The 25,682-nt window shown below is 40.9% G+C and overlaps 1 protein-coding gene and 1 pseudogene across 1 annotated transcript in view; both read right to left on the bottom strand.

Moving 5' to 3' along the window:
* Positions 1 to 7,791, bottom strand: part of HID1 (HID1 domain containing) — a 30,334-nt gene extending 22,543 nt beyond the window's left edge. The window contains exon 1 of the mRNA XM_056817184.1: positions 7,550 to 7,791. Within this exon, the coding sequence (XP_056673162.1) occupies positions 7,550 to 7,615 (66 nt within the window). The 5' untranslated portion in view covers positions 7,616 to 7,791. The remainder of the gene's footprint in view (positions 1 to 7,549) is intronic.
* Positions 7,792 to 22,517: 14,726 nt separating this feature from the next.
* Positions 22,518 to 25,487, bottom strand: LOC100617060 (betaine--homocysteine S-methyltransferase 1-like; annotated as a pseudogene).
* Positions 25,488 to 25,682: the final 195 nt, after the last annotated feature.

Raw genomic sequence — 25,682 nt, 5'->3', positions numbered from 1 at the left:
CAGCCAAAACCCAGGATCAAATGGATTTTAGGGAGAACCCCACTACAATCTCTGAGCCCCTTACTGGAAGGCAGTAGGTCCTAGGACAAGGGACCAGATTACTGCATAAGCAGAAAACAAAAGAGCTCTAGGGAAGTGGAATCCAACCAATGTAACAGCCTATCAGGGAGAGATGGGCACTGTGGTCAGAGGTGAGTCAAAATGATGACATTTTGTTCTAAGCTCCACCATAGCACAGTTGTGTGACCCTAGACACCTCTCTCTGAGCCTCTTTCAGGACAAAGTAACTGTCATTAAAAATTCTGGTAGGGGCAGCTAGGTGGATAGAGGGGATAGTGGATAGAACACCAGACCTGGAGTCAGGAGGATCTGGATTCAAATCTAGCCTCAAACACTTCCTAGTTCTGTGATCCTGGGCAAGCCATTTAACCTCAATTGCCTAGCCCTTATAGATCTTCTGCCTTAGAACCAATACTTGGTATCCATTCTAGATCAAAAGATAAGGGTTTATTAAAAAATTTCAAAAATTGAAATTGAAAATCTCAAAATTCAAAAATTTATTCAAAATTTAAAAACAAAAAATGTTCTAGCAGTGTCCAGGAACTTGGGCCACTGCTATTCCTTCTCCCTTTTTACAGAAATAGGATCTTTCCTCACTAAAGTCAGTCCCTTTATTTCCAAATGCAAACTCTTCTCTGGTATTTTAAGCCCTTCATAATCTGACTCTAGCCTACCTTTTGAGTCTTCGTAAACTTTTAAAACTTAAACTATGACTTCTCTTCAAACACTATACTCCAGCCAAACTGGGCTTCTTGCCATCCTTCATATACAACATTTCATCTTCTATCTCTATGGTATTGCACCGGTTGTCTTCCATGCCTGCAATGCACTTCCTCTTCATAGCAAGATTTAACCTCAAATATTCCTAGCACAATGCCTGGCATGCTTAATAAATGCTTCCTTCTTTTCTTCTTTCTTGACTAGAATCTGTGTCCTTCAAAGTTTAGCTCAAATAATCACTCCCACATTTCCCTGATTTCCACACCCTTCCCACACAAATGCTAGTACTTACCCTCCTGAAATTTTGTATCTACTTAAAATTATATGTTTCTCTTTTTGAGAGTAGGGGCTACCTTGTTTCATTATTTTTGGATCTCCAGGGTTTAGCATTATGCCTGGCACATAATAAGTACTTAATAAACAGACATAGATGTAGGGTAGCTAGGTGGTACAGTGGATAGAGCCCCAGGCCTCCAGCAGGAAGACGCATCATCCTGAGTTCAAATTTGGATTCAGATATTTCCTAGCTTTGTGACTTTAGACAGTTCACAACCCTGATTTCTTCAATTTTCTCATTTATAAAATAACCTGGAGAAAGAAATGGCAAAACATTCTAGTATCTTTGCCAAGAAAACCCCAAATGGGTTATGGAAGAGTTGAATATGACTGGGAAATGGCTGAAGTAAACAGATATAAATATAAATATAGATATAGATGATACAGATATAAGTACAGAATTCTAAGCATTTTAAATCTTAAAGGCAAAGATTATTTTAAAGTTTTTGTATCCCAAGTACCTTGGACAGTGCCTAACACATACATGATATTTAATCAAAACCTGTTGATTGACTTGTTAACTCAACTATCCCTTCTCTCATTTATTTTTGTAACATTAAAAATTAATATCTAATACTCCAAGCATTACATTTTTATAAGATTTATTAATAATCACTTGAAGTAGAGGAGAGTGATAGCCTGGTTAAAGAGAAGCTTCCCAAACTGCAGAAGCAAGAGAAGAGAGAGCGAGGGCAGAGTTCCAGAAACTTATTTTCAAAACATAAGCATATAACATGGGGATCAAAGAAAGGGATTCTGGGAGATGAAGTCCAGGGCACAAGATTCTAATTACACATTTTCAATTGCTATATTTCTACTGGTTCATTCTTCTCCATCTATAAATATCTCCCCAATCCTTAAAAATATAAATATTTTCTTAACCTAAGTAGTGCTTTAAATTTTTTTTTTAAACTCTTACCTTCCATCTTAGAATCAAAACTGTGGGTTAGTTTCAAGGCAAAGAGCGTTAAGATCTAAGCAATGGGGGTTAAGTGACTTGCCAAGGGGCACACAACTAGGAAATGTCTGAGGCTGGATTTGAATCCAGGACATCCTTTCCCTAAGCCTGGCTCTCAATCCACTGAGTCACCCAGCTGCCCCCTAAGTAGAGCTTTTAACACAATAAATACATGTTGAATTGAAGTCTATCCTGTCTAGATGTCATCCCAACTTTCTCTTCTCTTTCACCATTAAATTTATTAGAAAAGCCTGTCTATGTTGTCCCCCACTATGGAAGGAACTGACAGAATCTGAATGCAGGTTGAAGCATGCTGTTCTTAATTTTATTTCTCCTCTGAACTTTTCGCTACTGTAACCAAATATGTATATTCTTTCACAACACGACAAACATGGAAGTATGTATTGTATAATAACATGACCAACCTATATAACAAATCCTAGAATGTTAGAAAACAACTATTCAAAATTTTAATTTAATTTAAAAAGAAAAAAAATTTGTCTATAGTCAATGCATCCTCACTGCCCTCGATCTCTCAACTCCATGCAATCAAGCTTCTGCTGCAACCATTCTACTAAAAATGATCTTTTAAAGGTCAACACTGATCTTATGACCAAGCCCAGCATTCTTCTTTGGGTCCTCATTCTTTATTGATCTATAATTTCTTGTCGCTGCTACAGGATACCCTTACCATCTTGGCCCTTCATATACACCACTCTCTTCTGGTCATCCTACTTCCTCTCTAACAACTCTAATTTCTCATTCTCTTTACAATCCCATTTCATGAGTATTTCTGAAATATTAGATCCATTCTCTCTTATTCATTCACTTCCATGGTTTAGGACAATCTCATTCATTCTTTCAATCAAATGAATAACAAATTTCTATCTCCAGGGCCTGACTTGTCTTCTGAATTCCAGATTCAAATACCAACAGGACTTCTTTACAATGGTGTCCCATGAATACCTCAAACTCAACATGCCCCAAACCAAACTTTTAATCTTTCCCCTATGCTTATATCTTCTTGAATGTTTGTACCTTCCTTGCCATTCTCCTATGTTCACAATCTTGGCATTATCTTTGACTCTCTTCTCTCCCTCACCAATTATATTCAATCAATAATCAAGTTTTATTAAATTCTTCCTTCATATCTGTTACAATCACACTTTCTTTCCTAGTTCTAGATTGCCATCACCCTCATTGTTCAGTTGTTTTTCAGTTGAGTATAATTCTTTGTGACCTTATTTAGGGTTTTCTTGGCACAGGTACTGGAGAATTTTGCCATTTCCTTCTCCATACTACTGGGCAAATACCTAAAATGTCCTAGAAACCCTCATAGCCAATTATTATACTGACTAAAATGGGAGGAAAACTACCCTTCTGGAGCTCTGAGGGTCAGCAGCAAGGGTCTGGGCCATGGTCAACAGTCCAGGATAAGGTCAGATCATGCTACTAGGAAGCTGGAAGTGGGTGGCTTTTCCACTACCCAATGGCTGAAAAGAAGGGGACCACTCTGCTGATAGGGACAGAGGTTTCTTTCTGGAGTTGTCCATAGAGTTTATTGGAAAGACTTAAACAAGAAAAAGTCAGATAGGGTGGAGCCATATTATGTGGGTCTTTAAATGTCAGGCAGACTCATGAGATAGAACTTTATTCAGTAGGCAATAGAGAACCACTGACAATTTTATTAAGCAGACTAGAAAGAAAACCCACTGCCTAAGTCCAGAGCTTATCCAGCCTCCCAGGTATAAGAAGGCACATAAGGTAACATGTCACCCAGAATGCAGGGGATGAGGCCTGGTGCAAAGAAGTGGCTCAGACCAAGAACTTGTAGAACAAGTTAAGTTAGCTTAAGGATGGCTCTTGATTTCCTTCTTCTGGGAATGCTTAATCTAGAAGACACTACATTATAGTATGGAGGAGTTTTCCTTGCTAGGGATTGAATAGGAATTGAATCTCAAGGAGGCAGAAATTAGAGCATAGTTAATTTTTGTGGTCATTCAGTCATGTGTGATCCCATATAGAGCTTTCTTGACAGAGATATTGGAATGGTTTGCCATTCCCTTCTCTAGCTCATTTTACAGATGAGGAAACTTAGGCAAACAGTTTAAAGTGACTTGCCCAGGATCATAGAGCTAGTAAGTGTCTGAGGTCAGATCTGAACTCTGGAAGAGGAGTCTTCCTGACTCTGGGTCTAGCATTCTATTCATTGCACCATCTAGCTACCCATTAGTGCAGAGAACTCTTCCAAACCCTCACCCTTTACCTAGATTACCATGAACCTGAAAAGACCCCTTCATGAATATGTGCCACTATTGTTCCAATTGCTCAGGAAAGAAATAGAGATGCTATTACTCTTTCACTCAACAATTATCCTGCTCCCTATGAAGGGGGTTATAGTGGTGGTACCATAGGAAGAACAACAAACTTGGAGTCACAAGACTTGAGTCTGAATTCCAGCTCTGCCACTTACTATCTGTATGATCGTAGTAAGTGGATAAACTTCTCCAGATCTCAGTTTCCACATTTGTAAAATGAGGCATTTAGTTAGAATGGCCTCTAAATTCCATGACAGTTCTCTACCTCTAATCTCTATCTCTATCTCTACCTCTATCTCTAATACAGTGATTTTCCCCCATCAGTGCCCAAAGGAAACTCTTCAACATCAAGCCACTTTTCTTCTATGTGGAATAGGAAGTGCTGTCTAGAACAAGGAAATTCCAGCAACACTGGGAAGAAATGAGGGTCAATTATTTACTCAGCAGTAACAAGGTCTTGCTTGGGTCTTCTCCAAAGGGGATGGGAGAACATGTTCAAGAGATAAAAAATCTAGAGTGCCATTGCCAATGATAAGTGAACTTATGATACCTAAAAAATGCTTTGTAAAACTTAGAGCAGTACAGGAAGAGGAGTTGTGATTATTTCTGCGTGTACTTTCTCCATTGTGGGGGGAAGGGAAGGAACGTCAGTGTCCTGAGCCCCCTATACTTTGTCTAATGGTCTTGATTACCCAGACCTATTCTGGGAAAATAATTTTTCCTTACCCTTGTTCTTGGTACAGGGTTACCCACTATAGTTCCTCCTCCCCCTCCCCCAAAAAATTAGCTTTGAAGTCACTTGGGTAACAGAGGAACCCCAAACAGCTGGGATCCTCAGAGCTATTTCAAACCAACTACCACCACTACTTTCTCCCTAACTTTCCTACCAGGATCCTACCCAGTTAGGGAAAGGGACAGGAAACAAAACCACTGAGAACTACAAAACACTCTGAAGTGGGGTCAAACCCACTGTTGGGGGCTGGACAATGGGCTAGGAAGAAAACAGGATGCACTCCAGGAAAGCCAGAGAGGCGTCTCCGGCCTCAGCTACAGGAAAAGGCTACTGGGTTTTTCTCACCTCCTAACAGAGCAAACAATTCAAATCCTAACAGTGTCCCAAAGAAGTTATCCAGGAGCTCAAGTCCTTGTTGTTTACTTCCCTACCTGGGGATAAACTACATACAGTGCAGGTCTTGGCAGGGAAGCAAGAGTTTTCATTACCTTCCCTCCAAGCTGGGATGACAGTCAAGGATAGTGAGCATGAAGTAGACCTTTGTAGGAAAGAGAACTTGAAAGAAAAAGCTCTCAGATACCCTTTTCTCAGGTTGGCATCCAAACTATACCAGGTCTCTTTGGGGACCAAGCATCTTCCAGCCTCTTTTTAAGAGCCACATGGCACTTTCCTCAGACAGGATATACTAACTTCATAAGTAAACAGGGGAGTTTCCCACCTGTCCATGTAGTGCCCCTCCACACACATACAGACAGACAAGAACTTATCTTTCACCCCTCCCCATGCTCTATCCTCAATTTTGGTTCTCCTATCCACAAATCCATTAAGTTGAATCTCTATGCCAAATAAAAATGGAACCTCAGGCCAAGGAGGGAACCTGGGAACACAGACAGGCTGAAAGGAGATATTAGTTGGTAAGGATCGCCCTCAGGGAGCAATCAATCATGTTCCTGGGAATCTAGGGAAGGCAATAGTAGGAGAACAGTTTTATGGGGGCAGGGGGCAGGGAGCAGTGTTCCAACCTGAGCCTAACCCCAACAATGGGGGGGGGGGGTAGAGAGGCCCTGGAGGGTTGTAAGGCCAAAGTGAGACAGAATTGGAGAAAGCAAGCAGGATAGTCATCTATTATACCTGTTGCTACATTCACAAGATCATAGAGCTAAAGCTGGAAAGGTCCTTGGAGGCCATCAAGCTGAATACTCTCATTTTACAGAAGAAGAAAAAAAGAATCCGAGGCCCAGAGCTTAAATGGCTTGACCACTCCTAGTAAGTAGCCCAGCCAGGACTGCTCCCTGCCCCACTGAAGATAACATAGGATCAACAGAATTCTAATAAGAACCCCAGAGCATTTAGACTCAGTCATCTCTGCCACCTGATTGGAGGAACTCAGGAGATCAGGATCCCAAGGGGGTGAGATAGGAAAAAAAGAAAGGTAAGAAGAATAATGGAGCTGATTCTGACCCCAGGTAAGAAGGAAAGTAGATGCTATGCCTTGAAAGAAGAGGTGGAGAGAACTTCCCAGTGAGGAGGAAGGTGTATTACCCCCAGGGCTCTTTCCAGATCTGACAGTCTAGGGTTCTAGGATTCCGAGTTGGAAATGGAGGCACAATTTGGGTTCTGTTAACCCATGCAGAGGGGCCCAGCATAGCTGTCAATGATTGGGCTGCCCAGCTGGCTGTCTTTCAATCAACTCATATATTCGGATTATAGGAGAGAGAAGAGGCCCTCCCAAACCCCCATACACAGACACATCAGCTCTGAATCACAAATGAACTTTGTGGTTGGCTGCCCTGGGCCTGGATCACAAGCTCCCAACAGTTAGGAGGGAAGAGCCAAGAGAAAGGCACCTGCCACCACCATGCTGGGCTTGCTACTGTAGGTTTAGGGACCTATCCAGGCCCTCCCTTGGCCCCGGGGCCATCAGAGCCCAGCCAGGCCCGACCACAGCCAACACACACCAGCTGTTTCCCCCACCAGCCCCTGCTTTGTTTGCACTGAGTCATCGAAGGCTATGCGTCCGGACCGACTGGCACCCAGGGTGGGTGGGAGCCGGAACCAAGGGAGGGAATAGTTCCTGAGGGGAGAGGGGGGATGGGAACTAAGCTGCCAGCCGGCTGCTCCTAGACGTAGGCACACGTCAGCCTAGAGCAACAACCACCCTGGAGGCTGGGGGCCTGGGGACTCTGAGGGGCTTCTCTGCTCGATCCTACCAGTGCTCTCCATCATGCCCCACCCTCCTCCCAGGGCCAGTCCTCCCCTGACCCCCCAGACAGCCTCGGATGCGGCTGTGGCCTTGGACAGAAGCGGCTTCCCCCGGCGGCCAAGGAGCCTGCACCTCGGCTCGGCTTCCCGGGGATGGGGATAAGGATGGGGATGGGGAGGAGCAAGAAGGGGGGCGGCTCGGCTCCCCTGCCAGGCCTGCACCTGAGTCTTGGTGGTGAGCTGTATGACCGCCTTCCGGAAGTTCAGCTTGGAGTCGGCCGTACCCATGTCTCCTCCCGGAGCTGTTCGATCCCTGCCCCGCCACCACGGGTTACTCTCCCGGTGGCCGAGATGAGCAACTCGAGTCCCGTGCGTCCCCGCCTCGCTCCACCTCCGCCGCCGCCGCCTCCTCCTCCAGGCCCGGCCCTCCGCCGGCACCTGCCGCTACAGCCCCGGCTCCCTGCGGCCCTCCCCATCGCCGCCCCGCCCCCTTTCCCATCACTGGCCAGCTCACTCCTCCGCGGTCTCTCTTGCTCTCTCCCTCCTTCCCATTCTTGTATTTGCCTCCCCCACCCTTCTTCCCTCCGATTCCCGTTTCCCTGCCTTCTCTCAGCACCTCCAGTTTACCATCACAGTCTTTGTTTCTCTCTTCCCCACCTCTCTCATTCCTCACCATCCATATTTTGGTCCCTCCTAGTTTATCTTTTTATTCCTCACTTCATCGCGACAAACATTAAGTGCGTATTGTGTGAAATTCCTCTTCTCCATCCCTCTCACTAGCCCTACCCCCATCACCAGCCAGAGTTCTCTTTTCCATTTTTTTCTCTTCATGCCTGGTCCTATCTTTTTTTTCCTTTACGTTTCCTCCTTTATTATTACATTTGTTTCTAATTCTCTTTTTCCTGCCCCATCCCTACTCTATTTCTTCTTTACCTCTCCTGTCCCCCTTTTGTTTTCTCATATTCCTGATTCTTTCCTTCCCCCTTCATCTTCCTTTACCCTCCCCAAATGAGGATGCCTAATCCCACATTTTCTTCCTTTCTCCCTGCCCACTCCCACCTTCCCCTTTTCTGTGATGCTTACAACCACACCCTCTTCCCATTCCCCCTTTCTTCTTACTCTCTTCCCTACTCTTTTCCCACTTATCTCAGGTCCTCCCTATGAAGACAATTTGTAACTTTTTGCATTTCATTTATAAAAGTTGGCGGTGAGGTGATTCTGCTCCTAAGGCAGACAGCTTCTCAGACTGGCATACAAGAGTGGCTAATTTACTGCCTATATTTTCTAACCATAGCCTTTCTTTGGGAATCTTTTAAAATCAAATTGAAATGAGCAAAGAATCAAGTACACAGACAAAAAGTTTGAAGTATTCCTAAAAGTGATGTGTTTCCTTAATACTTGCTAAAAATGCAAGGATAAAATATGCCCTGTGTTCCATGTTCCATTCAATTAAATTTTATATTTAATAAACACTTCTACTTGTAAAGCATTGTGCTAGATGCCAGGGATGCAAAATGACAAAAGTGAAACTTCCAGCCTTGAAGGAATTTACATTCTATAGGGGGAACCAGCAAGTACAGGGATAATCAGTATACCTGGAAGTATAACAGCCCATACCCAGGGACAGAGAGGAAGAGGTGGCACACTTTCTCTGGATAAGGGACTCAAGGGGACTGGGTCCAGTCCCACAGGAGCTTGACTTATAAAGGAAAGGGAGTTGGGCTCTTCTTAGACTTCTCTAGTTCATTATACCTCACCTGAAACTTAGTTTTGGCTCACCTTTAGGACCTCTCCAAAGGAATTAAGAGTCCTTTCTAGAAAGGTGCTTAATGCTAAAATAGATCCTAGAAATTGGATGGCTATTTATTTTCTCTACCATAAAAGAAATGCTTAAAAGTGATCCTTTCAGAGAGTTATATTTCATGTATATGGGGCATAAATCTGATTCTAGAAAATCAGTTGCTATTTTAAGTTTTGCCTTTGTAGTTTACTCATCTAAGATCATAGGTCTGCCCAGATTTCTAAGATAAACTAACTCTTACTCTGAATATAGCAGTTGTTAATTTTTAAGTGTAACAAGCTGCAGTATGTGGGAATGATGTGCACAGGAGAACTGTTCTATGATACAGGAGAAATGTCATTTATCTTATTATAGCCAGCAGATAAAAATATTTCCTAACTATAAGCTAAAGTGGGGGCTTTTTATTCACAGAGAGGAAGAGTCTGACCCCAAAAAGGTAAGAGGTGGGAAATAGAGAAAGAAGTTGAGGGAGGGAAGAAAAAGAGAGAGACAGAGAGACAGAGACAGAAAGAGGAGTGAAGGCACAGTTTTCAAATTTTTATCATCACAGATTGAACCTGAAAGAGATAGATAATACTGTTGCTATTGAGAAATAAGTCTACCCGAACAGAGGAACAATTTGGAAGCAGAGAATCAGAGAAACAATTCTATAAATAAACTAATTTACCTGAAATCTTGTGGCTAGTGAAATGTTAGTCAAGCACACCCTAACAGTACAAGCATCTGTTCAATACAGAAGCTCCATTCATCAAAAAAAATTTTAATGGACAGTTGCTAAGACAGAAAGAGGACAATGAAGCTTAGAATTCCAGAATTATGAGTTACCAAGAGCATATTGGTTTTCTTTACTCGTGTGTCTTCTTGGCATGTTGATATGTGTGCCCATTCTCTTCCATGGATATTATATTAATTAGTATGGGAGTGTGACCCAAGTTTATGTGTGGATTGTGTTGTCTTTATTATTCCTGAATTTACTTTATTATATGAGTTCCTGTGATGTTGTTGTCATATCTTTTGCCTTGTTAAATAAATGGTTATGTTTATGATGAAAAAGTATCATTATGAGTAGTTGGTTTTGTATAATGGAGACTACATGCATCAAGCTACATTGTCAACCATTCAAAGAATGATATAATAATCTATTCTGCTATATTTTTCTGGAACTCCGAACAGACATTTCACTTTTATTTGAACTCTGCATTATCTGAGTAATTCACTCAAGGTCCATATGTTTTGGCAAGGCAGGTGCTCATGGCTCATTCTCATCTGTGGTCATCTATCTTATCCTTGAGGAAGCATTAAAGTAACTACAGAAAGCACCTCCCGCAGTGCAGCTAGAACAAAATGAGGAAGCCAAGAACCTTCAAACCTCAGGAACAATGTTCAGTAGTCAACTTTGCTCTGGAAAGAAATGCAAAACTGAAGAGTTAAATATGTCTTTAACAACCACTCTCAGGTTTAGCTAGATAAACCCATATTCTTGCTGCTATTGGTAAGGAGCCAGGTGTAGAAAATCTTTTCCCCATCCCCCTCCTCTTGAGAAACCCAAGGGAGAGAGGCTCAAACCACTAGGCAGATGGGAAGAGTGAGAAGGAAAGTTGTCCCTGAGGACTGAGCTAGGTGGCTCAGTGGATAGAGAGCCAGGTTTGGGGACAAGAGGTCCTCAAATACTTCCTAGCTGTGTGTCCCTGGGCAAGTCACTTTACCCCAATTACCTAGCCCTTATCACTCTTCTGCTTTGGAACTGATATTGAGTATCAATTCTAAAACAGAAGGTAAGGGGAAAGCAAGGAAGGAAGGAAATTGTTCCTACCTTTTAAATCTACTGAAAGGACAGCTTCCTTCACAATGGTCACTTCTCTTTAATGAAGCCCCCTAATCATAGGATTAAAGGGTATTTCACAAGGAGAACAACCAGAATCCTCCATGTGTGCCCATTATAACTGAAAACAAATTTTATTAGAAATGCCCAGGTCTAGAATCAACATTCCATGGGCAAGGTCCCAGCCAGATCACACATGTCACCAGAAGTGGCCAGGGCAGAAGTCCATCCCCACTCATCTTCCATGAGATGGCTACTGATACCAAAGTACTGCATACAAAATAAATACAAGGTAATTTGGGGGGGGAGCACTGACAACTGGGGTTTTCAGGATAGACCTTGTTTAGGAAATGGCCCCTCAGGTAAACCTTGAAAGAAGTTAATAGTTCTGAGAGATGGATGAGAAGTGAGAGGCACTGTGCAAAATTAGGGAGGTAGAGATGGAATGTTGTATAATCTTGTTGATTGGAACAGATCAATGTGTTTACCCCCAGCATACCTCATGTTGCCTTGGATGTCAGTTTGGTGGCAGGAAGTGTGTTTCCAATGTGATCTCTATCACCCCTTAGAGCATGGTGATGGCTTCAGCCACATACAACTATAGTAACAACTTTTGTTGTTGTTCAGTCATTTTCAGTTTTGTCTGGCTCTCTGTGTCTCCATTTGGAGTTTCCTGAGCAAAAATACTGGAGTGGTTTGCCATTTCCTTTTCCAGCTCATTTTACAGCTGAAGAACTGAGGCAAATAAAGTGAAGTGATTTGACCAAAGTCACACAGCTAATCTGAGGCCAGATTTGAACTCAGGAAGGTGTCTTCCAGATTCCAAGCCCAGGTCTGTATCCATGGTGTCACCTAGCTGCCCCATTGGGCTCTAAATAGGCTATTTAAATCTTCATTGATAAGTATCTCTGATTCCTACATTAAAAAAAATTAAGATTCCTTGAAAGTGATAACTGAAACATCTTTGTCCACGGACCATCTAATCACACAGAGGAGTTGTGCTAGCCAAAGGGATCAGTTTCTGCCTGTGGGACTCAGTGATCCTTCCTACCTGACATTGCTTCAGGACAATCTATCTTCCAAGTATAGCCCTGGTATACATTTAAGCTAACATCTAGGTTTCTCAACTCAAATACAAAAAGAAGGTCCCATGATTCCCATGAACAGATATGGAAATACAGAGAACACTCAAATAGTCCATTAGCTTCTACTCCAGGTGATCTTGGGTTTGTTATCAGGGCAACACCCCGAACAGTCCACTGAATTCCTGCTCCCCCACACTGACTTAGTTCATTCCAGACTCCTTGTGCAACCCTATAGTTTGAGTTCCTCTCCTGCAAAAAGCAAACATACTTTGGGATTTCTTAAAAAGTAATTCCTGGGGCAGCTAGGTGATTCAGTGAATTGAGAGTCTGGCCTAGAGAGGGGAGGTCCCTGAGTTCAAATCTAATCTCGTACATTTCCTAGCTCTGTGACGCTGGGAAAGTCATTTAACCCCCAATGCCTAGCCCTTGCCACTCTTCTATCTTAGAATTAATACTAAGAAGGGGCAGGTAGGTGGTTCAATGAATTGAGAGCCAGGACCAGAGATGGAAGGTCCTGGGTTCAAATGTGACCTCAGATACTTCCTAGTTCTGTGACCCTGGGAAAGTCACTTAACTCCCACTGCCTAGCCTTTACCATTCTTCTGCCTTGGAACCAATAACCAGTAGTGATTCTAAGAGGGAAGGGTTTAAAAATAATTCCCTTTTTGTCTGAATACTGAAGAAGTAGATTCTAGCCAACCCCTATAGCAAAAATGGAATATAATCCATAATATTCTTTCTCCACAAGCCTCCAAGGTGAACAGCCTCTGGCATATTGGAACAGTGTAGAAAGGGGAAGTTGGCAAGTCAGACCCCTGGCTTTGGAATAAGAATTGACCCATAAGAGCTGGCCAGTTCTAGCTGGTTAGACTGGGTTGAGGAAGCCGGATTGGGGAGGGATCAGCATCTGGATGAGATCCAGCCTCTCTGTCAGCCTGAGCTCCCAGCTACTGCTTCCCCCCTCCCAGTTCTCCCTCGCCTTCTCCTCCCCTTCCTCTGGCCCATAAGGAAAGAGGGGTGAGGGGCGCTGCTGGGAGGAGGTGGCCTAATGGAGAGGACTCAAATAAAGGGGAGGGCTGAGGGAGAAAATTTACACTTCCCTTCTCACACTCAGTCAGGAGGGGCCTAAGCTCATGGAGTAGGGTGTCAGGTGTAATTGCAAGCACTCTTTAAGTTGTTCCTTTTTTCTTTTATTTACTCCACATCCAGCTGAATTCTCTTTAAGTTAAATGCACCAATGATGCAATTCAACCAATCAATCAATATTTTTGTAGACTAAAAATATAATTTATTCCACAACTTAATATTTCATTTTGTCAGGTCTTAGAATGGTCAGCTCCATTGTGAAACTAGGAATGTTTCCCAGGTCATATGTGGAAATCCTCACATCCCAGCTCTTCATGACTGAGTTTAGAATTGCCTGAAAGAGGCTTAATATGACACCTCAGATAGCGAGTTATTTGGTCAGTCAGTAAACAATTTATTAAGCACCTACTATATGCTAGGCATTTTACTAAGCACTAGAGATACAAAGACATTTAATTTTTTAATAGAAAATTTTTAATTGCCTACTATGTGCCAGGGACTTCCTGCCACAAAGAACAGAATTTCCTAGTATTAAAATATATATACAGTTAGGAAAAGTAATCTCCCAAATTATTCCACATTATCCCCTCTGCCCTACACACACACATATGTTTTATCCTGGGTCCTTGCCCATCTTACATTAAGACTTTAACCAAATAAGTGTTTGGTTATGGCTACCCTTTCTTTCTGCTTTTAAGTGTCATTCAGTTATGTGACTGGTGACTCCTTTTGGGGTTTCCTTGGCAAAGATACTGTGAAGATTGGATTTGGCTACCTCCTGATTGTAACAATGAAGGTACTTAGCTCTTCCTTTATTGGGAAGATTGAATTGTAATCCCCTGTCTAATTTTAGATTTTAATCCCCAAAGTGATAACTCAGTATTTGAAGTAGATCTACCCATTTTAATCTACAAAAAATTAATCACTAAAGGTGCAAACTAACTACTAAAGATGTGATATAACCCAAAAAAAGGTGTGAACTAAAGAGTGGGCAGTCCTGGAGAGAGTTTCTGCTGTGATTGGTAGATGTAAAATTTAGGGAAGATGGCACAAGAGAAAAAGATCCTTAAATAGAGGAAAAAGAGGCACAGAAGAAGATAGATCAAAGAATTCTGACTCGGAGTTGGACTGGAGAATCAGTCTCTTGAGCTTGGAGTGAGGAAGACAGTCACTTGGAGGAGAGACTGGCTGTGGAACTGGACCCCTGGAGGAGCTCCTGCAGGAGACCTCAGACTGCTTTCCTTTTAGATGGTCACTGTGGTGAATGAAAGGCTGACTTAGTTTCCCTGCCTTTCTGGAGGTGTGAACTTCCAAGAAAGGCCCATTGTCTTGAGACTCCTTTCCCTGATTAGGGCCTTAAAATTTCTACCTGGCTTTGAGGAAACAGAGCTCTCTCTCTCTCTCTCTCTCTCTCTCTCTCTCTCTCTCTCTCTCTCTCTCTCTCTCTCTCTCTATCTCTCTCTCTCTCTCTCTCTCTCCCTCTCTCTCTCTCTCTCTCTCTCTCTCTCTCTCTCTCTCTCTCTCCCTTTATCTCATTCCTTAATATCTTCTCTCTATTGTAAATAAAATACCATAAATTCCATTTACTTTAGTAATTCATTTTGGGATTTAGAAATTAAATCCCTGGCAACCACCAATTAAATATCCAGACCAAACTATAAAAAAAATTTTTTTAACAATACCCAAGCAGTTTGCCATTTCCTTCTCTAGCTAATTTTAGCAGTTGAGGAAACTGAGGTAAACAGGTTGACATGACTTAAGGAAGATGAGTCTTCTTGACTCCAGGCCCAGCACTCTAGTCCACTGCATCACCTAGTTGCCACCTTTAAGAATGTCTGTAACTTCAAATCTGGCCTCAGCCACTTCCTAGCTGTGTGACCCTGGGCAAGTCACTTGACCCCCATTGCCTAGCCCTTACCACTCTTCTGCCTTGGAGCCAATACACAGTATTGATTCTAAGATGGAAGGCAAGGGTTTAAAAAAAATGCCTATAAACTAAAAATCCTCTTCAATCCCAGTGACCCATCTCTTTTTTATGGTTGTAGTATATCAAAGGCTTCTTAGCCAGGTTTTTGTTCCCCTTCATATTTTCTTAGCATTTATAGGCCCCAGATAAAAATTGGAAATATAAAGATGAAATGCACGGGGTATTTCACATGAAAATCATTGCCTATAGTAATTTTTTAAAAAAGAATAGAAGGCTAGGTAGCTAGGCAGTTCAGTGGATAAAGAACCAGTTCCAGATATGGAGCTCCCAGATTCAAATCTGGTCTCAGATACTTCCTAACTGTGTGATCCTGGGCAAGTCACTTAACCCTCATTGCCTAGCCCTTATTGCTCTTCTGACTTGGAATCAATACTTAGAATCTAATAAAATAGAAGGTATGGGTAAAAAAAAACCATAAGACGGGGCAGCTAGGTATCACAGTGGATAGAGCACCAGACCTGGAGTCAGGAACACCTGGTTCAAATCTGGTCTCAGACACTACCTAGCTGTGTGACTCTGGACAAGTCACTTAATTCCATTTGCTCAGCCCTTACCCTTCTGTCTTAGAGTTGTTACCAGGACAGAAAGTAAGGGTTTAAAAAAAAAAAAAAGAATAGAAGCCTTTTATCATTATATTAGTCATTTCAATCCTTCATACTTCGAATTTCCTTTGTGATAAAAAAAGTAGTTAAGAAAAAAATATCTAATGGTATGATTTTATTTGATAAAGTATTAATATTTTGTCCAGAAGTCCCCTGTCTTTATGCTATGAGCAGGTAGGTGCCTATGGTCATATTTTTTTAAACCATTACTTTCTATCTTGAATAGATACTAAGAAACGATTCACAATAAAGGCTAGGCAATGGGGGTAAAGTGATTTACTGGTCACATAACTAAAAAGCATCCAAGGCTAGATTTGAACCCAGGACTTCCACACTCCAGGCCTGGTGCTCTATTCACTGAGCCACCTAGCTGCCTTACCTCAGGTCATCTTAGGACATTTGAACAGAGAGCCACTATGGAAGGCAGCTAGAAGAGCAAAGTGGGTAAAGTGTCAGTCCTGAAATCAGGAAGGCTTATATTCCTGAGTTCAGATCCAGCCTCAAACACTTCCTAACTGTGTAACTCTAGACAAATCACTTAACTCCGTTCGCTTCAATTTCTTCATCTGTAAAATTCACTGAAACAGGGAATGACAAATCACTCCAGAACCTTTGCCAAGAAAACTATAAATGGGTCGCAAAAAGTTTAACACAACCAAAATAGAAAGTGATAGGGAGCATTTGGCATTTATTAATTAGTGAGGGTGGCATGGCCATATCTGTGCTTTATGAAGGTAAATTTGACAGTTTAGTAGAAACTGGGCTGGAATGAGGAGAGACTTGGATTTGAGCAATAGAGACTAACCATTGGGCTATCTCAATAACCTAAGTGTTGAGATATTAAGGACCTGCATGAGGGTGGTGGCTGTGTCAGAATAAGAGAGATGTTTTGAAGTAAAACCTATAGGTTAAGGCAAGAGACTGGATATGAGGGTGAGAGAAAATAAGAAATCAAGGATGAAATATTTTATTTTAAGTCTAAGTTTTTTTAATCCTTTCCTTCTCCATCTTAGAATCAGTACTGTGTTTAGTTGTGTGGCAAAAGAGCAATAAGAGCAAGGCAATGGGGTTAAGTGACTTGCCCAGGGTCACACAGCTAGGAAGTATCTCAGACTAAGACCTTCTTTCTCTAGGACTGGCTCTCAATTCACTGAGCCATCTAGCTGCCTCCCAGATATTTTATTTTAAGACCAAAATGCTCAGTGTGTGATCCCCTACCATATGGTTTATGAGCATATTTGGGAAACAATAGACAGAAGAAGGGGTAGAGGGAATTGAGAGTTTGTACTCCACAAGGAGCATTGATCAGGGAGTTCTAAGTCAAGATTGTTAATTTTATGTTTCCAGTGGCAAAGATTCCATTCAATCTACAGGAAAAAGAGCATTCTTGTCATATCATGCAAAGCTGGGAAAGAGGTGGAAATATTGAGCGAACAGGGGCATCAGTTAAACTAGTTGTGAATTATAGTGGCACTAAATCATACCCTTGGATTTAAAACACTGGACAGTAATGTTAGAAAAGCAATCACTGTGGAATACTATTGGGTGATAAGGAATGATGAACTGCTCAATTTCTATATGGACTGGAAAGACCTCCATGAACTGATGTAAAGTGAAATAAGCAGAACCAAGAGAACATTGTACAGAAAAACTGAAACCTTGTGGAATGATCAAATATAATCAAATTTACTACTAGTAGCAATTCAGTGATCCAGAATAATCCAGAGGGATTTATGAGAAAGAACTGTGGGAGCAGAAACACAGAAGAAAAAGCATATGATTTATCACGTGTTTGCATGGGTATAGGACTTGGGGGGTTGGTTTTAAAAGATTCCTCTATTACAAAAATGAATAATATGGAAATAGGTATTAAGTAATAACACACATAAAACCCAGTAGAATTGCTTGTCAGCTCTGGAAGTGCAGAGGGAAAAGGGGAAGAAGAGAACATGAATCATGTAACCATAGGGAAATATTTTTAAAAAATGGAATTTAAAAAAGCAATCACTGGAATCTTTGGTCTAAGCAAATTCAGCTGGTAGCAAGCTAGAGCTAGACTAGAATCTAGGAGCTGTTCACAAGTGAGCTAGAGCAGCCTGAGCTTGAAGTGCCACCTGGTGGTATTCACACATATTGCCCTCAGTGTGCTATCCTAACCCTGAGCCCTAGGTGTCAAATCAGCAGGAAGCACATTTATTTCAATTGCATACACGGTTTTTCTTTGTTCATTTGTTTAGTTCCTTGAAGAACACCGGTAGAATAATCATATATGAGTTTGTCCTTACAGAAGCCATATTCTCTCAGGTACTTGCTAGCTGTGGGACCCTGGGAAAGTCACTTAATTTTTCTTTGCCTTGATTTCCTTCTCTATAAAATGGGAATGTTAAAAGCACCTACCTCTCTGGTTTGTTGGGAAAATCAAATAAGATAATAATTGTAAAGTGTTTATCATCTCCATCCTTCATGGATTAGATTTACACATTCTATTCATTATTAAAAAGTCTATCACTTTGCCCTCTATCTGTGTTGGCAAACCTATGGCACACTTGCTAGAGCATGCCTGAGAGAGTTGCTCCCTTCTCTCTCTCCACACATATCTGAGAACATCCCTCTCATCACCTGCCCTTCTGCCCAGCAGATCAATGGGAGCACTTCCTTCCTCCCCTGTCTGGGGTAAGCCAGGGGCTGACATGCAGCGTGAGGGTTGCCATTTGGACACTTGGTCTCTAACAGGTTCACCCACCAATCTTCAATCATTGTTGTTTAGTCGTGTTCAGTCATGTCCCGTTTTGGGGTTTTCTAGGAAAAGATACTAGAGTGGTTGCCATTTCCTCTTCTAGCTCGTTTATATAGAAGAGAAAATAAAGCAAGCAGGATGAAGTGATGTGCCCAGGGTCACCCAGCTAGTAAGTGTCCAAGGTCAATTTCAAACATAAGAAGATAATCCTTCCTAACTCTAGGCCTGACACTCTATCCACTGTGCCACCTACCTACTCCGCACCAGCACATTTTTCAAATAGGGAATCACATTCACAATTTCCATGTGCTTTACCAATAGAGACCTGGGTAACACACAGGTCAACAATTCTACAATTTCATCCTTGAATTTCCCTACAACTCTTAGAGACATCATTCAAATAAAGACTAGTAGATTCCCCAAATAAAGTATGAGTAGAATTTCCCACAGGAAAGGGCACTCCAGAAACCTAGTTTTGTTGGCATTTATTGCATTACATAACAACTTGGGCTAAGGGCAGAGAAGGCAGATCCAAGGAAGATGAGACTTTAGAATAATCAGGAATAGCTGCAATTCATAGAAAAAAACCATAACAAAGTTCATTTGTAAGAACAAAAGATCAAGGATATCCAGGGAAATCATGAAAAAAAAAATGCGAAGGAAGGAGGTCTTGCAGTCCCATATCTCAAACTATACTATAAAGCAGTGGTCATCAAAACAATTTGGTACTGGCTAAGAGACAGAAAGGAGGATCAGTGGAATAGACTAGGGGTAAATGATCTCAGCAAGACAGTCTATGACAAGCCCAAAGATCCCAGCTTTTGGGACCAAAACCCACTATTTGATAAAAACTGCTGGGAAAATTGGAAGACAGTGTGGGAGAGATTAGGTTTGGATCAACATCTCACACCAAGATAAATTCAGAATGGGTGAATGACTTGAATATAAAGAAGGAAACTATAAGCAAATTAGGCAAACACAGAATAGTATACATGTCAGATCTTTGGGAAGGGAAAGATTTTAAAACCAAGCAAGAGCTAGAAAAAAATCAGAGAATGTAAAATAAATAATTTTGACTACATCAAATTAAAAAGTTTTTGTACAAACAAAACCAATATAACTAAAATCAGAAGGGAAGCAACAAATTGGGAAACCATCTTTATAAAAACCTCTGACAAAGGTCTAATTACTCAAATTTATAAAGAGTTAAACCAGTTGTACAAAAAATCAAGCCATTCTCCAATTGATAAATGGGCAAGGTATATGAATAGTCAATTTTCAGTTAAAGAAATCTATTGATAAGCACATGAAAAAAAGTGTCCTAAATCTCTTATAATTATAGAAATGCAAATCAAAACAACTCTGAGGTATCACCTCACACCTAGGAGATTGACTAACATGACAGCAAAGGAAAGTAATGAGTGCTGCAGGGGATGTGGCAAAGTTGGGACATTAATGCATTGCTGGTGGAGTTGTGAATTGATCCAACCATTCTGGAGGGCAATTTGGAACTATGCCCAAAGGGTGATAAAAGACTGTCTGCCCTTTGATCCAGCCATACAACTGCTGGGTTTATACCCCAAAGAGATAATAAGGAAAAAGACTTGTATAAGAATATTCATAGCTGCGCTCTTTGTGGTGGCCAAAATTTGGAAAATGAGGGGATGCCCTTCAAATGGGGAATGGCTGAACACATTGTGGTATATGTTGGTGATGGAATACTATTGCGCTCAAAGGAATAATAAAGTGGAGGTATTCCATGGGGACTGGAATGACCTCCAGGAATTGATGCAGAGCAAAAGGAGCAGAACCAGGAGAACATTGTACACAGAGACTGATACACTGTGGTATAATCAAATGTAATGGACTTCTCCATTAGTGGCAATGCAGCCATCCTGAACAACATGGAGGAATCTACAAGAAAAAACATCATACAGAGGAAAAACTGTAGGAGTAGAAACACAAGAAAAACAACTGCTTGAATACATAGGTCAAGGGGATATGGTTAGGGATGTAGACTCTAAATGAACATCCTAATGCAAATACCAAAAACATGGAAATAGGTTCTGATCAAGGACACAAGTCATAGACAATGAAATTGCGAGTCAGCTGCAGGAAGGGGAGGGGAAGGGGAGGGAGGGAAAAAATGTGATTCTTGTAACCAAAGAATAATGTTCTAAATTGACTAAATAAATTAATTTTTTAAAAATAGCTGCAATTCAGAGAGATGCCCTAATGTCCAATTGAGCCTGGATTGAAAACCCCATCTAACAGAGAATATGAGAACCCTAGGGTACAGTTAATCAGTCAATAAACTTTTATTAAGTACATGCTCTGAGCCAGACCTTGAACTAAGTGCTGCAGATACCAAAAAAAAAAAAAAGACTAAAAACAGACCCTGAAGAACGAACGTATGACCAAACAAGAGATAAAGATCATTAAAAGGTATAAATGAATAATTTTGATTACATTAAATTTAAGAGATTTTGTGCAAACAAAACCAATGTAACCAAGATTAGAAGGGAAATGACAAACTGAAAAAGAAAACTTTTATAATAAATTTCTCTGATAAAGATCTCATTTCTCAAATATATAAAGAACTAAGTCAAATTTATAAGAATACAAGTTCTTTCCCCAATTGATAAATTGTCAAAGGATATAAACAAGCAGTTTTCAGATGAAGAAATCAAAGCTATCAAAAATCATATTAAAAATGTTCTAAATAACTCTTGATTAGAGAAATGCACATTAAAATACCTATTAGATCTGCCAATATGACAGTAAAGGAAAATGATAAATGTTGGAGGGGATGTGGCAAAGTTGGGACATAAATGCATTACTGGCAGAGTTGTGAATTGATTCAGTCATTCTGGAGGGAAATTTGGAACTATGGGCGATAGAAGACTGTCTGCCCTTTGATCCAGCCATAGCACTGCTGGGTTTGTACAAGAATATTCATAGCTGCACTCTTTTCACTTTCATTTATTTGTGTTATTTGGGGGGTTAGCTTTTATATGAATATTCTCTTATAAAAATTAACTATATGGGAATATATTATGCATGATAATACAGATATGACCCAGATCAAATTTGTACCAGCTCCAGGAAGGAGGAGGGGGAAGGAATGAGGGAGGGAATTTGGATCATATAATTTCAGAAAACTTATGTGGAAAATTGTTGTTATGTATAATTGGTAAAATAAAATATCTTTATAAAAAATACAGTCCCTGTCATCAAGTTGCTGACAGTCTAATGAAATATAAGAGTCAGCATTAGGAAATAGGGATAGGGATAGATAAAAATTAAGAAACAATTTAATATGGCAAGAACTATATGTGAGTACCCTATTACTTCATTCTTTCTTTCTCTCTCTCTCTTTCTTTCTTTCTTCCTCCCTCCTCCTTTTCCTCCTTCCCCTTCTTCTCCTCCTCCTCCTCCTCCTCTTTAAAGTTCAATTTTTATTTCATTTGAGAGCAAGATTACAGATTATGTTAATGCACCCAAGAAATACAAGTCCAAATATTACATTAGGCCCATGATGGTGAACCTATGACACATGTATCAGCACTGATACATGTAGCCATTTTTTTATGACATATGTGGGCTCAGCAAGCCTTGGGCCCAGGAGCCACCCCATGCACTCGCCGCCGTGGCCGTGGCCATGCCCCCGCCCGGCCCACAGCTGGGGCTGGTGGAGCTCCCACAGAGGTGGGGAGGAGGAGCACACATGCTGAAGGAGTGCACGCTTGGGCAGTTAAATAATATCAAAACCAACAAAAGAAACAAATTGACAGATGAAGTTAGTAGCGCTTGCTTGGGCTTGAAGTGTACAAAATATCAATCTTCAATTGAAGATTTAGCCAATGAAATTCAGCAACAAAAAAGTCACTAAGAGGCAGGTTAGTTAAAGAATTCCCCTTCCCCTTCACTTATCTTAGTTCACATCACAGCAGCCCACACAAGTTAAATAATATCAAGACCAACAAAAGAAACTGTCTGACAGATGAACAAAGAAGTCACTAAGCAAGTAAGTTAAATAATTAGGTTTTGGTTTATTAAATACAGTTATATATTACAATTATACATTTTTGCTATAAATATCATGAAATTATGTGTTTTTTTCCTCAAAGTGACACCCACTCCCCCACCCCCGAGTTATGCTTAGTTTTTTGGTGAATTTTGACACACCAAGCTCAAAGGGTTGCCCATCACTGCATTAAGCTATTAAAGATTTGAATTTATGTTTCTCAGAGTTCCTCAGTTGCTAATTAGTCACAGCCTCCTTTTGTTTCATTAGCTGGGCAGTTCTTTCGGTAACTCCCCAGGCATCAGGTTTGGACATGAAAGGGTAGTATGGCCTACCAGAGGCCAGATGTAGAGACTTCCAGGACTCTTTCCTTGCCCTTGTTCTAATCCATGGCTTGGTATGCATGCTTAAACCACTTCTCCAGCTGCCATGTTTTTTAGAAGCATCAGACAAGAAGCCCTCTTGGGAAGTCAACCTCCTTAGCAATCATGATAAAGTTCAAATCCACAGTAGCCCCCAATGTACCTGACACCCAAGTTGTAGATTTCCTTCACTTATTTTTGGATATCTCATCTAGTTATAACTCTGGGTTCCAGACCAAACAATTCTGGGAGATCAATAAATTCTTGTTTGCCACAGTCTGGAGTATAGCAAACCAGCGGTTGTGTCATCAAATAGACTTTTAATCTGGTAGCCTCCAAACCTTCTTTCATGGGTTTCACAATTTTCAAGCTCATTGTGGAGTCAAAATGGCAATTCACATCAACGATGAAAGATTTAACCAACTGAATCGCACATTCTCTGAGAGACACACACCATGCAGATCTCTTTCTGGGCCAATGCACATTGTAGTGGCCACTGACTTTCCAGATTATTTTAAGGCTTCAACTGTTCACACAGTTTCTTCAACATGCTCAAAATAACTGCAAACAGAAAGTCCACATTCTTATTCATGAAGACCACTAACTTTTGACAGAAAAATGTTTTCACTTCAGTTTCACTCTTGCAATTCAGGTATAATGGCATCTGACTAACTCTTCCAGCAACAAAAGCTTGTCCTTCTGCAGTCACCTCCAAGGCAATGTCATAAGCAGCTTTATTCATTTTCTGCCCAGATATTTTCTCTGTGACATAATTTTCCCTATTCTTCCTTGTTCTCACTAGCTTACAAGGAGTAGGTTTGTATGATATTTGAGCCTATTGGAAAGAATTCCCAATGAAGCTGTCAGACTCCTTCTATGTACTCAATTATAGCTTCTGGGGTCCCTGGCCCAGATTTCACATATCCTTTATTCTCAAGAGCAAAGACAAATCCCCCATCTCCAATCACAATCTCTCCAGAATCCAAACGATGGAGAATTCCCTTCTTTACCTTTTTGCCTTGTGTGGGTACCATCTCTCTGGTGCCAGGTCAAGCCACTTTTCCCTGAGATTGGGGGGAAGGTGCAAAATCATTGTTGTCTTTCTTCTCCAGCTAAGTAGCAAGAAGTAGTAGCCCACCCACCTTTCCCAGTTTTTTTCATAGCACATTTTCTCATATAGTCTCCCAGTCAAACTGGTCTGTTTGCTATATTTCATATATAACATCCCATCTCAAACTTTGTACAAGAGTACAAGTACTCCTGAAATAGTTCTTCTCACTCTTTCCTTCTTGAATTTACTTTGTATTTACTCATTTGTATACATGTATTGTCCTTCCTCTCCACCCCCACTCTATAATAAAAGCTCCTCAAAGACAATGACTTTTTTTCATTGTGGCCTTTGTATCTTCAGAGTCTAGCTCAGTGCATGGCACAGAGTAGGCATTTAATCGTTGGCTGCTGAGTTGAATTAATGTTTGTCGACTTGGCTGTAATGAAACTGAATGGCAAAGAAACAGGGGGTAAGATTAGATGATCTCTTGAGAAATTTCACATAGCCTAGAATTCTGTGAAAGTGATTCCTTTTTCTCAGAATCAGCTACTAAGTGCCTGGTCCATCAGCAATCACAGGGATCAGAGCCATGGGCAGCAATGTCTTCAGAAACTAATATGATTTTATCAGTAGAAATGTTATTAAAGAAGAGGCATTACCTTCCGTTTTGCTGTTGCCCCCTAAGAAGCATGAGACCTTTTCATCTGACCTGCTGCTGAAACCTTTCTTATGTGTTGTTCCCCCTATTCAATTAGAAGCTAATTTATCCAGAAATTAGCTCTAAGTTCAGGGACCCAGTAATATCAGATTAGTCACACAAACCCTCAATACTCTGTCATTTCTTGGTAAGGAAAGCTAATAGAAAAGGGTACAAGAGAGGAGATGAGGTGGGAGAATGAGATGCTGGATGAATCAGAGGCAAGAAAGACAATTTGGGGTTAGAAAAGACAGCTTTTTCATCCCTAGGAGAGGAGGAGTGTCTAGTAGGTGTGTGTTTCATTACTTCTATACATGTGATTGGCCCCTCTAAATCAGCCAAAATGTTCATCTAGTTTTTAGGTCAAGACACCTGGGTTTCTGTTTGTGTCTAGTCTCCAGATCTCTGCAGTCTAGTTTTATATTTCTAGGGACTGCAAAATGGGGGTGGGAAGGAGCTCTGTTGACTATTGGTTTCAAACTTATGCAGAAGGAATCTGATTTATTTGAGAATTGAGCAAGATAAAATGGGCTTTTAAAGTTAGTTAAGAGAGGGGAAGCTAAGTAGCTCTATGGATAGAGAACCAGAATTGAAGAAGAGACATCCTGGATTCAAATTCGACCCAGATACTTTCTAGCTTTGTGGCCCTGAGCAAGTCATTTAACCTCCATTGCCTAACTCTTTCCACTCTTTTGCCTTGAAATCAATACTTAATGTCGATTCAAAGACAGAAAGTAAAGGTTTAAAAAAATAAAATAAAGTTATGGAGAAGTGGGCTTTGGTCAGGTGACTTGGATTCCAAACCTACCTCAGACATTTATTGCTTAGTTACAAGCCATTTACTTAACCTCTCAGGGATTCAGTTTCCTTTTCTGTAAAATGGGCATACTAATACTTAAACTATCTTCTGGGGCTATTGTGAAGAAAGCACAATGTAAACCTCCATTGCTATATAAATAGGGGATATTATAAAGGTAATTGTTGGAACTGTCTCTAAAAAAGGCTGTGAAATTTCCTTCTTTAAAAACAATTTTCATGTCTGGAATAAATGTTAAAAATAGATGGATCCACGCCCAAGCTCTGGATGTAGAATGATTG

The sequence above is a fragment of the Monodelphis domestica genome, chromosome 2, assembly GCF_027887165.1.
Source record: "Monodelphis domestica isolate mMonDom1 chromosome 2, mMonDom1.pri, whole genome shotgun sequence".
Taxonomy (NCBI): Eukaryota; Metazoa; Chordata; class Mammalia; order Didelphimorphia; family Didelphidae; genus Monodelphis; species Monodelphis domestica.
Note: the sequence above shows the minus strand (reverse complement) of the source record. Positions and strands in the feature narration are given on the sequence as shown.